The sequence below is a fragment of the Balaenoptera musculus genome, chromosome 5 (assembly GCF_009873245.2).
Source record: "Balaenoptera musculus isolate JJ_BM4_2016_0621 chromosome 5, mBalMus1.pri.v3, whole genome shotgun sequence".
In the NCBI taxonomy this organism is placed as follows: Eukaryota; Metazoa; Chordata; class Mammalia; order Artiodactyla; family Balaenopteridae; genus Balaenoptera; species Balaenoptera musculus.
The window spans coordinates 25,139,543-25,152,066 of record NC_045789.1 but is presented as its reverse complement, the minus strand read 5'-3'; the positions used below and the strand labels follow the sequence as shown (position 1 = coordinate 25,152,066).

At 37.4% G+C, this 12,524-nt stretch overlaps 1 protein-coding gene across 9 annotated transcripts in view; it reads left to right on the top strand.

The window, feature by feature from the left end:
• INPP4B (inositol polyphosphate-4-phosphatase type II B) overlaps window positions 1-12,524 on the top strand; it is a 745,855-nt gene that overhangs the window by 499,762 nt on the left and 233,569 nt on the right. For 8 of the 9 annotated variants that reach the window (XM_036853321.1, XM_036853318.1, XM_036853314.1 and 5 more), the window contains one exon: window positions 8,320-8,399. In XM_036853321.1, coding sequence (XP_036709216.1) covers window positions 8,320-8,399 — 80 coding nt within the window. Of the gene's footprint in view, window positions 1-7,928; window positions 7,985-8,319; window positions 8,400-12,524 lie in introns of those variants that run through there. The other variant, XM_036853323.1, reaches the window with a different exon arrangement.

The window sequence follows — 12,524 nt, the reverse complement described above, 5'->3', positions numbered from 1 at the left end:
CCTCACACCCTTTACAGTTCCTTCATATAATGTAAGGCCTTCTGAAATTTGTAACTCTTTTTTTTAATCAAAAAAAATAATCTATAGTGCTTTACAATTTTCAAACGTTTCACACACGTGGTTTCATATAATCCCATAATAACCCTTTTGCCCCCACCCCTATTTTGCTCCTCCCCCTTCCCTCTCCCCACTAATAACCACTAGTTTGTTCACTGTATCTGTGAGTCTGCTTCTTTTCTGATTTATTCACTAGTTTGTTGTGTTTTGTACATTTCACATATAAGTGATATCATACAGTATTTGTCTTTCTTTGTCTGACTTATTTCACTTAGCGTAATGCCCTCCAAGTCCATCCATGTTGTTGCAAATGGCAAAAAAAAAAAAAAGAATGAAATTTATAACTCTTAATAAGTTAATCATTTTTTTTTTAAATTCCCATTTATTTTTTGAGGTTCAAGAAAGATGAGCTGGTTTAATTATTTTCCTCTAACTGCTCAGTTCCACAATTTCTCTGTGTTAAATCCCCCTTGCTTGAGATTTTAATGACATCTTGGCCTAATTGTATGAATTTCCCCCCTATTTTTTCTCTCATTCAATTTCTTGGAATGGAATGCATCTTATTCATTTTAAAACTTGAGTCTCTTCTCTGGTTTTAAATTATTCTCTTCCACCCTCTCCTCCACCATTTCCCGCTACAGGCTGTAGACATCTCTGTGCTTCTAGCAACTTGTGGTGGGGGGAGGGGGAATGGTCCATTCTCACACATTCTCCCCTTTCCTCCTCTCATTGCTCAGTTGCTCAGGAGAAAGGAAAGGGGAGAGGTTCCTTCTCTGCTTCCCCACCATGAGGTGTGGTGCCCTTTATGCTGGTTTTGATGCTTCTCAACCTAATCTGCCTGAGTTCTCTTTGTGGCAGAATGAAATGCTGGCTCTCCTGTGACCACAAATATAGGTATTTCTGGAGGCCTTGGAGGCCCCTTCCCACTATATACTTTCCCATCATGGGGGATCTGGTTCTGGCTGAGCCATGTCTCTGCTGACCGTTTCTATGAGCCCCAGCAGCATTGGGTACTAGATAATCAATGATTCTCAAAGGAGACACGATCACCAGCTCCCAACACAGCAGAGGCAGAGATGGTTTGGACACCTTCAAGCTTCATAAGTCATGTTTTGGGTCCATACTCCCATGACTTTGGTTTTGGCCTTGGAGATAAATATGTCTTCCTGAAGGTAATGAAGAGAGAGATCCGCTTCATTTCCTAAATTGTATCCTCCCCAAATTCTGACCTCTCTCTTCTAACACTACCTTTATATGAACTGGCTGTGTTACTAATAGACCAGTTTCTCTAAACTGGCTCCTTTTAGGCACTGTGATGAGGTTTTCTGAACTTATAATGTGGAACATTTGTTATCTTGTGTCCTCATCTTTGACAAAGACTCTTCTATAATTCCTGGACCAAAAGAAACTTTTCAATGGGCATTCTCCGACATGCCTATTGTATCAGTTAGGAATGCATTCAGAAGCAAGTAACTGGATGAACAGTAGGTAACAGACTTGTTCTTCTCATGTTAAGAAAAGTCATGGGGAAATTGCCCAAGGCTCCAGCTACTCAAAATGACTTAAAGCAACCAGGTTCTGTCCATTGTCATGCTTCTCCTTTCTTAAAGTGTTGTACAGTCTGACCATTACACTTCCAGGTATCACATTCCAAATTGAAAAGGTTCTGAGCAACTCATCCTGTTCCTTCAATTCTGGAAAGGAAAACTCAGTTGGTATACAGTCATTCCTCAATATCCTCAGGGGATTGGTTCCAGGATCCTCCTCGGATACCAAAATCCATGGATGCTCAAGTCCCTTACAGTTGGCTTTGCATATCTGCGGGTTCTATATCAGTGGTTCTGCATCCCAGGGTACAGAGGGCCAACTGTCCCACCACTTACATAATCACTGAGAAGATCAGAGTCCCGGGGTAGAAGGGAATCGGGATACAATTCCCATTTAAACAAAATCAAGATGCTATTAGTAATGCAACTTGGGCAGAATGGGTATTAGATATTAGTAATGTCTCCACTCTCCTACTAGATGTTAAACTCCATGATTGCAAAGATCATGTATATTTTGTTTCCTTTAATAGCCCTAGTTCTGTGCCCGGAAATTAGCAAATCATGATATATGTATTGAATGCATTAGGAAGCATACCATGATTTTGGTTTGCCAACCATCTTATATTTTTTTAGAACCACCAGAATAAAAAGGGATGGGGTGTCTAAAAATAATTGCAATAACATGGTAAGAATCGAGTACACCTTCAGAGTACATGATATTCTGGATAGAGAAAAATTGTCACACCTTGAGCAGCTGTGAAGTACCGCTGATTAATATACATCTCATCACTCCTCCAAAATATTCTTTTGGATACTGAAAAAATTCTTGAGAATTTAAGTTCTTGGCCAAGAACATAGAGCAGGTAATGGCTCTGCCATTACAATGTGCCAAGGACTCTAGCCACTAAGTACTCCAATTTAAAAAATGAGCTAAAATTTTTTATTATAAATCTTTCAAATATATTCCATACATTTCTTTGCATTCTTCAGCAGCATCTATTAGATGAAACCACACCTTTGTTGATGACTTAGTCAAGCAGATACCAATCTGTGCTCTGAGACCTTGTGAGGTATATTCATAGTAAAGATGTAATTTTATAATATATGACTTTGCCCTAAATTGCACTTTAATGTGTTCTTTGGACTGTTCATCAAGTTGTAATAGATATTCTCTCAGTTCTTTTTTCTTTGTGATGTATTTTTTCAGCGCATATAGTTCCTGTACCCTCTGTCCCTTCCTATAGAGTGGGAAACCACACAACCATGTCTGTTAAGGTAGAGAGGGAAGAAGAAGTACCTGTACAAAAGTATGAAAAAGGGCCCATCCTGTAAGTTATGTGCAGGAGGTGCTGTGTATCAGCCTGCCTCACAATATAAACTTCTGGTCTTCAAAGACCTTTCAAAACCTACACCACAGTTCCAGTATATAGTTTTATGAGAATATGTCAGAGTATTATGGATATCCTCAAAAACCAGCACTGTCTTCTAGAGACTGTCATACAGAGTGAAGTAAGTCAAAAAGAGAAAAACAAATGTATAATATCGCTTATATGTGGAATCTAGAAAAATGGTACAGATGAACTTACTAGCAAAGCAGAAATAGAGACACAGATGTAGAGAACAAACTTATGGATACCAAGGGGGGAGAGAGGATGAATTGGGAAATTGGGATTGACATATATACACTACTATGTATAAAATAGGTAACTCATGAGAACCTACTGTATAGCACAGGGAACTCTACTCAGTGCTCTGTGGTGACCTAAATGGGAAGGAAAGCCAAAACAGGGGATATATGTATACGTGTAACTGATTCACTTTGCTGTATGGCAGAAACTAACATTGTAAAGCAACTATACTCCAATAAAAATTAAAAATAAAAAAACAACACTGTCTACTAGAAATTTAATGCATGCCACATATGTAATTTAAAATTTTCTAGCAGCCCATGCTTTTAAAAGAGTAACAAGAAAACAGGTGAAATTAGTTGTAATATTTTATTTAACTCAATATATGTAAAATATTATCATTTCAAAATGTAATCAATTCAGAAATCAGTAATGATATATTTCACACTCCGTTTTTCATATCACATCTTATAAATCTGATTTGTGTTTACACTTAGAACACAACTCAACTCACAGTAGCCACAAACTAGTGCTCCTGCTGGATAATGCAGCTCTGGACAGTACTTGGAAAAACTTGGGAGATCCATGAAAGTTGTAGTATAAAGGAAACCTAAACTTTGAATAAAGGCTTTGTGAGATGAACATAGGTGATGGAGGTATGTGTATGGGGGAGTACTTCCTCTGGATCCTTGTGTAGTACCAGGGGAACCAGACCATTGAGGACCTGCTTCAGGCAGGTATGCAACCGTGCTGAGCATTCTGGATGTCTGTGACTTGCGCTGAGTCCCCGCCAGGGCAGGCAGGATGAACTGTTTATTTGTACGCTCCCCGTAGAGCAGAGCCAGGGATTGAGACAGGTGCCCTGCATTCTCCACCCTGCTTGATATCACTCTCCAGCCAGGTGTGTGATTGAAATCGTGCATCTAGCAATTTAATGATCATCTGCTTTGGGTGCCTGCACCAGAATGATAATGGTGAGTGTTGCATTGTCATGAGCAGGGAAGAAAGGTCAGAGCCGCACAGAGTGCAGGCAGAGAGCCTGTCAGAAGGAAAGGCAATTGCCACCTGTCCTGGAAATGAGGCACAGCGTGAGGGGGATGAAAGAATTCTGGACTGAAGAGCAAGAAACCTGGATTCTGACTTGGCCTCTGCATATTAACTAGTTCTGTGACCAGGTGTAAGCCAGTTAACTCGCATGGGTTCCTGTCTCTTCATCTACAGACTGGCCATGTCTTAACAAGTCTTAATATTTGTTTATTTCATTCAGACATGACTTGGCCTCTGATAAACATTCCACATGATCTAATAAAAATTTGAGCTATAAGGAATCAGAGGTAACATGTGCTCAACACTAAGAACTGTAAAGGACCACATAACTTTCATATCTTTTTTTCACTAGAATTTATTCTAGTTTATATTTCCCTGAATCTAACTTTTATTTTTAAACATACATTTTTCTTTTTTATAATAGGAATTTCTCATAGACTTTTTTTCTTAAATACTCTGCCTTTTCCAAAAAGTATTTGAAGTGGACTTATGTTTAAGTCATCTGACTTCTGGGCATATTTTCCTTAAGCACTATGCAAGCTAATATTTATGCAGTGCTTCCTATTTTCCCAGCAATGTACTAAGTGCTTTGCCTGGATTACTTTAATTCTCATAACAATAACTATGAGAAAGATACAGTTATCATACGCAACTTTTTCATCCAGAAACTAAGGCCTACTAGGGTGGAGTAACTTGTCCAAGGCCCAGATTTGTGAGAGAGAAGACAGACAAACGGAGCTTGACAGTGCCCATCAGTGGACAGCCAGGCTGGGGGCTGGGAGAAGTGATTTAATTGCCCAGATTTCCATTTTTGGACATAATCATGGATTTAGAACTACACTTCAGACCTCCAACTCCAGTGACACTTTAATTTTTTTTTCTTCTTTGTTTTTAAATTTTCCACTGTTATTGGAGCTCCCAGTTTAAAACCTTGAAGATAAGAATTTTAGAAACAATACCGAAGGAGAGATGAAAAAATTGTTCCCTGAGTTATATTTGGAATATAAACAGATTTTTTGAAATAATTTTCTTAAATTCTATGATTATGATTAAAGTGACAGTAAAGATAAAATAACTCTATATTAAGTTATTCTTTTGCATTAGCATTGTGTGCTATTTTCCCTCCATGGGAATTCAGGTTTCATAACAGAGAAGACTGTTTTCTCTGTAATTCATTCTTTGACCAGGAGTCCAATGAATATTCATGTAAATGAATGATGTGTTTTCCACTTTCAGGGATGTGGAAGGTCCTAGTTTTATTTATACTGAGGTGAAGCAAACACATAAAAACCTGCTAGAAAGTAAGAGTATAGGCAAGTCCATAGTTCGGTATTGCAATGTGAAACAATTAGGCACTGTCTTTAAACTGGGGGATTTTATTAAATGCATTTTATGCAACATGTAGTCCTAATGTACAGTTATTTTTAGAATAAATTAAAAAAATATTTTTAGAATAAATAACACTTCCTCTGGTTTAACACGCTTTCATAATGCCATTACCTAAGTTGATTTATAATGGATTGTATGATTTCTGTAAGCTGTCTCTCAAAGGATAATATCCTTTGAGATTAAGCACATGGCTGACAGTTGTGATGGAAAAGGTTGACTCACAGGCATCCTTTTTGGCACACTGCAAACACTCACAGTGCAGCAGTGGGCGTAGCATGCAGCCTGTCTGTTCCGGACAATGGGCTGAGCTAGAAGATGGACGAGCCAAGGTCCTGCTTCCACAGGAGCTCCCGGCCTGGTGGGCAGGAGAGACATTCAATGACTTGTGGTCACAGACGACTTGCAGCTGTGCCTGCTGGTGTGTCTGGGGCGCATGTCTGAAAATAGCCCCTCCACCTGTCTCTCGTTGCTACATTCCCATCTGGGACATCTGCTGCTTCTATTGCTGAAAAGACCGCACTAACATTCATGGCATGTGCAGTTTGTTTTCTTAATTCTAAAACCATCCCTTCCTTCACAAATCTCCAAAGGCAAAGAGAAGAAATAACTTGAAATTTGGGGACACCGTGACATTTCTGATGGGTTGAGCATTTTCTTCAAGTGAGGATAATGAGTGAGGGGTAGAATTTAAATTAATAACCCTAATTACTGATGAAAGAGTAATAAGCAAGACATCTCTTTAAAATACAAAATGCTAAAGTGAAATTCACTACCACGGTATACAATCCGCAAGCTAAAAAATTGTTTTGATTTCCCACAGTTCAGTGAATTATAGTGATTTATACATATCTGCAGAAGGAGCATTTCTTTTATAGCTCATAGAATAAATTACTTGAAAGCTAGTGTCTATGCCATTCATTCATTCATTTATTGTCAGTCACTACTTATCACACACCTAATGTGTGTTAGGCAGTGGGAGGTTACCAGAAAACAAAGCTCGTTGTGGAACTTCAAATCTCAATTTTTATTTTGAGGGGAGGACAGAATAAACAATTAAATACATAATATTTAAGTGACAATAGAAAAAATACAACAGGATAAGGAATGGAGACGAGCAGTGTGGAGAAGGGGAGCCCTTTTATACAGGGACGTCCTAGTAGGCTATCTGCTGAGGTGGCATAAGTGCTTTTGTTCAGCTGGGTCTCTCCTAGACATTCTCTGCCCCTTACTGAAAAGTCACCCTAAATTTTGGCTGTGCTCACACAGCTCGTGGACTTCTTCTCTGCCTTGATTCACTCTCAACACTCATGTCATCACAGCTTGTTTCCACAAATCTTCTGTTTTCACATAACATTCTTCACCTAATAATTTAGTCTTCTATGATCCCCAGTTTGACGACTTGGTATCTAAACCACTTCTTTGAGTTTCAAGTGAATTAATTAGGTTTTATCATCACTAACATATAGGCATCTCCAACTTACAACCGACTTGTATTTCAAATGTTTGCCTTTAAGACTTTTGAACCAGTTCTTCTAAGTTAGAACTTTGAAAAGAAGGAGAAAAATTCTGACCTGAAGCTTGTCTTCTCTATGCTAAAGGATCACTTTGTGTAGATGCAGCCTCTTATGTATGGAATCACTGCGCACTTTCCTCTGAAAAGACCCAGTTGACTTAAGTCCAGCATCTCATTCTAGGGCAGGCTGGCAACAGACCTATGAAGAGAGAATGTTCTGGAAGATGTAGGGTAGACTTCTTGTAAAGTATTACAGTGTGTTAGGCAGCAATGGTATAGGTAATAATATGGGTTTGATACTGACATTTTCATGTTTACATCTTGACCTTGAAAGGAGAATGAGAAATCTTATTTATGGTATACCATAATATTGTGACTTTTAAATCACAAGCAGCCAGGAATATTAAAAAGAGATGAAAGATTTTTATCCTGGAAAAGAAAAACCAATTTAGTGTTTTATTCTTTATATTATGAGTAAGAGAGTTTAGAAGATAGATATATTCATAGATAGTCAACACCCAGTATGATAGGTTAAAAAAGCAATTTTAGAAAATGTAATTGAATAAGTACCATTCTTTTTTGTGTGTTGGAGTGAAGTTGTCCCATGCTAGTGTAGAAATAACAAAGGAAACAAATACTTTTAAACATTGCTGTGATGGGGGAGAAATGTAGCATTTCTATTTATAACTTGCACAGAATCCCACATAAAAATAGCTCCAACTAACAGATTTGCTCATATCTGGAATACAAAGTTGTTGCTGCCCATGACTTGAGGAATTCTAATAAGAACAAGGACGGCATTGGTAAATATTAAAAGTCTGTCATCTTTTCTTTTATCCCAGTTTTCATATGGGGAGAAAATGTGTTCATGGAAAAGTCCTGGCTTCTGTGTTAGACATTTTGTTATTTTCCTGGCTATTCATCTCTGTTTTTAATGAGAAGAATGCATTTGCATCCCTCAACCTTGCCCCATGAAGTGGATATCTATTATTGATGGTTGTATTTCTGTCAATGAAATATTTGTCAGGCTAATAGATTTAACATTTCACTCTTCTGAAGACTAATTTTGTGTGATTGCTGTGACACAAAATACTGAGAACCTCAGAAGTTAATGGAAACCATTCTTTCTTATTTTCAGCGAAGCTTTCTGGGCTATGCCAGTTTTAAAGTCGGGGATCTACTGAAGTCCAAGGAGCAAGTGCTGACCCTGAGCCTGAGGTGGGTCTCAATGCTGTTAAATTTAACAGCCTGTGATATTTATTGAAGGCTGGTTGGGTTTGAAAGTCACAATTCTTGCAGATGTTTGGATGTCAACTCTCAAACAGCTTACGTTCTCCTCTGCAACAAGTTACAGGGAAACAGCAATTATTCAGGTTCATGTTCAAGTCTGTGTTTCACATGGTCAAAAGTTATCAGCTCTTGTAGGGAAAAAAAATGACATTATTAACAAACTAGTGGTGGCCAGAGGGTTAGGGGTGGGGAATGGACAAAAAGGTGAAGGAGATTAAGCAGTACAAACTACCAGTTATATAATATATGTCACAGGGATGTAATGTACAGCAGGGGAATATAATCAATAATAATATAATGGCTTTGTATGGTGCCTAATCTTTAAAAATATCAGATCACTGTATTGTACACCTGAAGCCAATATAATATTGTCAGCAACTGTACTTCAATATAAAATAAAAAAGAAAGTGATGAAACTTGAAATGAAACTTCAAAAAATAAGGTGATAAAATTCTTTGAAAGTAAGAAAGTAAATAGAAATGATAGGCATGTTACTAAATAATATTTCTGTTACTTATCAAAGTGTTACTTTTTAAATCAAGTGAGTTTCTAGGTTTGAAATATGTTTGTTAGAGGCAACTTGCAGATGTATGATAATAAAGGGTAAGCTGATTTATTCTCTTTTTTTAAAGTTTCTTTTGCTGCTATACTATTCAATATAAAGTGTAAGTTAAAAAAGTAAAGTATAAGTTAAAACAGACTCATTGCAACAGACAACAGATCAGAGATGCTTGAGTATGAGTACAATCTGTTTTGATACAGATGATGCAGCAATCTTTAGGAACTGCGCCGTGTTTTCATACTAAGAAGAGTATTAAATAGAATACTCATTTCTTTTTAACTTCGTTATAAATTAGAAAAATAGTATGTTATTTTCTAACTGTATAATAACTTTAAAATTATGTATACATGGAGAACACTGCCTTACAATATTTATATAGTATAAATGAATATAAAAATTGTAGAGAACATTGTTTGTAAATCTTAAGATGCTCTTCTTTCCATGAGATGTAGAGACCACTGTCAGGGAACAGACAATGTGTCAAGTTTGTTTGCCCTCTGCCCAGCCCCTAAGGACCCATTATAACCAATTTATTTCAGTGTAGATGTCATGGTTTATGGTGGGATCTGTACTGCTGGCTGTCTCCTGTCTGATTTTTTCCTGAGCCTTACAGTTTTGCATTTTGACTTAAGAGATGGTATAAAATAATTTAAAGTAACACATGTTCATGCAGAAAAATCAGTGTTGAAGGGTTCTACTGAGGCTGTCATCTTCTTTTTGGCTTCCTTTCGGCTGTAAATTGTTTTGTTGTTGCATTTTATTTGGGACGGCATTTAAAAATCTTTATAGTTTTGTGGTGTTATTCCCAATAAAAGTTTGCTGTGTTTATTTTCTGTTGGAAGTGTGTAAGTGCCAGCTAAAATGTCTATCTGTCACTGTCACTGGTATCCTAGAAGGTATCTGTTACCCATCTAGCATGGCAGTTAGATTTGACCCAAGTGCCCCTGGATTCATGATATAAGATGTCAGACATTGAGCTTGCTGAGAACCACCAGCAGGTCACATGTTTTCTCTATAAGTTGCATGGTACTTTATTCCTCACCTTGCTGATTACGAACTGCAGTATTGATTGTATCATAACTGTCATTAACGTCCGCAGTCCTCTGCACAACATTTAGACACTGGCTTTGAAACAGATATCAGGGACCCAGAAATCCTTAGTGAGGTGAAAATATGTGAACACACACAATTAGAGGAAGGATAGGAACAGAAAGATCTAGTTTAGAGTACTACACTTAGAAGGAAAAAGGAATATAATAATTCCAGATTTAGAGGAAATCAAGACACATTTCCACTTTTGATTTTAATACTCCTGATTCTTATTTATTTGATTTTGAGTGTACAAAAGGAAACCAAATTTAGCAACAAAGCATTGCATTTTCTAGAAAAAATAATTTTTGAAAGCCAATTTTGAAATGGCGAGGTTAATATTTTTTTTCCCTTTTTGCGCTTTGCCGAATTTGTAGATTTCTCTCCCTATGAACAAGACACATTATAGATTTATCATAACCTGCTGATTTCTGATGCTTCGTGTTTTTCCATCTGTTGTCATTTACCTTCTTTCCACTGACTTGGCAACCTCTGAGATACTGAGGCAGAAAAACGTTAGATCAGGGATAAGAAGCGTTTTTTTTGGTTATTAGTTTTGTTTTTACTATTCCTTTGCACTGGCAATATCTGACTTTTATGCCTTTTATATTCAGGTCATAATTTTTAAAGAATAGAATTCTCAGATTTCTGGAAAACAAATTCACAGAAATAAGGGTCAGGGTGTATTTGTCGGCACCGTTCTTGGATAGTGGTATCCCCAGAATCTGTCTAGTTTTGTTTGCGTTCACTTTCCCTTTGGGTTGCTTCTTATCAGATAAGTCAGATTTCAAACTCTCAAACTAGTTTCATGGAATACCATAGTTTAATGTGGCCTGTCCTATGTGCTGTGAACTGGAATTTTTGAGTTTGAGTTGAATTTTTATTTTCCACAAAAAACTTGAAAGGGCAAGAAGTGTGTGTCTTATTTATAGACTTAGACTCAAATTTCATGAAATATGGTACAGTGCATTTTTGAAATTGTAGGCTAAAATTTGTTTGCATGTATTGGGGAGAATGCCTCTGATATAGAAAGTGGTTCCCACTCATGTAACTCATCTTCATTTAAATGCATAGCCACTAAATTTCTGTCTAACTGTTCTAGTATCCCAATCGGTGTCTTTATCTACTATTAACCCTTGTACCTTTATATGACATCTGCTTTGTTTTTCTAGTTTACATTTGGTAGTTCCTGTCTACTCTGACTTCCTTTAGATCTGAATCATACTTTCTGTTTCATTTTCTAGCTCATTGCTATCTATTCCTGACCTCCATACTGTACTGTAAACAAACTAAGGTTCTTGTATAGCGGATTACAATTGCAGACATGGAAGACACTGGTTAATATTACAATAATAGTAATAATAATGAGAAGAAAAGGAAGAGGAGGTGGAGGAGGAGGAAGATACTATGAGACACTGCGTGTTTTATGCTCTGATAAGTATGTTAGAGATGTTGTTTCATTGACACTTATCAGCGTATGATGTTATTACTTTTGTCATTTTATAAACTAAGGAACTGAGGTATAGAAAGCAGTTAAGTAATTTGCACAAAGTTACAATGCTCTTAACATAAGAAAGCCAAGGCGTGAAGCCACACATTTCTGACTACAAATGCTGTGCTCTTAATGACTCACTTCTTGTCCCCATTGACCAAGGGGAAAACCGAGATCTAGTTAAAACATGTCCTGTGTCGCATGACTTAGTAATGGCAGAACAAAGCAAGGACTGAGGTCCAGGACCACTCGTTCAAGGTGTCTTCCACATTGATTTCACCGCAGTGCCTGGATTTATAGCAAATGAAGACCTAATGAGTGTTAGTGGCCACGGAGAACTCAGGAATATTAGCCATGATGGCAGAAAGTGAGAACCAGCCTGCTAGGTTAAGGGGGAATGGAGACTAAGGGAAACCTGGGGAATCTATTCTCACCCCAGAACCATGGCCCTGAGCCTGGTTTACTGCCCAAGCACCTAACAATTATTTGTTCTACCAACCTGACCTGAGTCTCTTGGAATCATAACAAGCAGAAATTTAGAACATCATAATACTGTCTTATTTAATTACAGAATGGAGAAGCAGATCTTTCTCTGGCAATGGCGCTAGAGATCAGGGGAAAAATTACGTTGCTCTTAAAGTAGTCAAACAATCACAAAGGCAGAAAAAGAGGCAGGGATAAAAATTCTTTCTTAGGAAATCCTTCTCAGAAGAACTGAGACAGATAGAAGTGCTTTGACCTTGTCTGACCTTTGTTGCCTATCTCCACACAGTTCGGACTTCATTCAGTGACTTCATTCAGCAAGCATTTATCACGAATTTTTCATATGCTAACTATAGTAATAGGTTCTTTACGAAATTTTTAAAATAGTAACAGAGTTAACATCTTGCAGTTGATATTACTAATCACA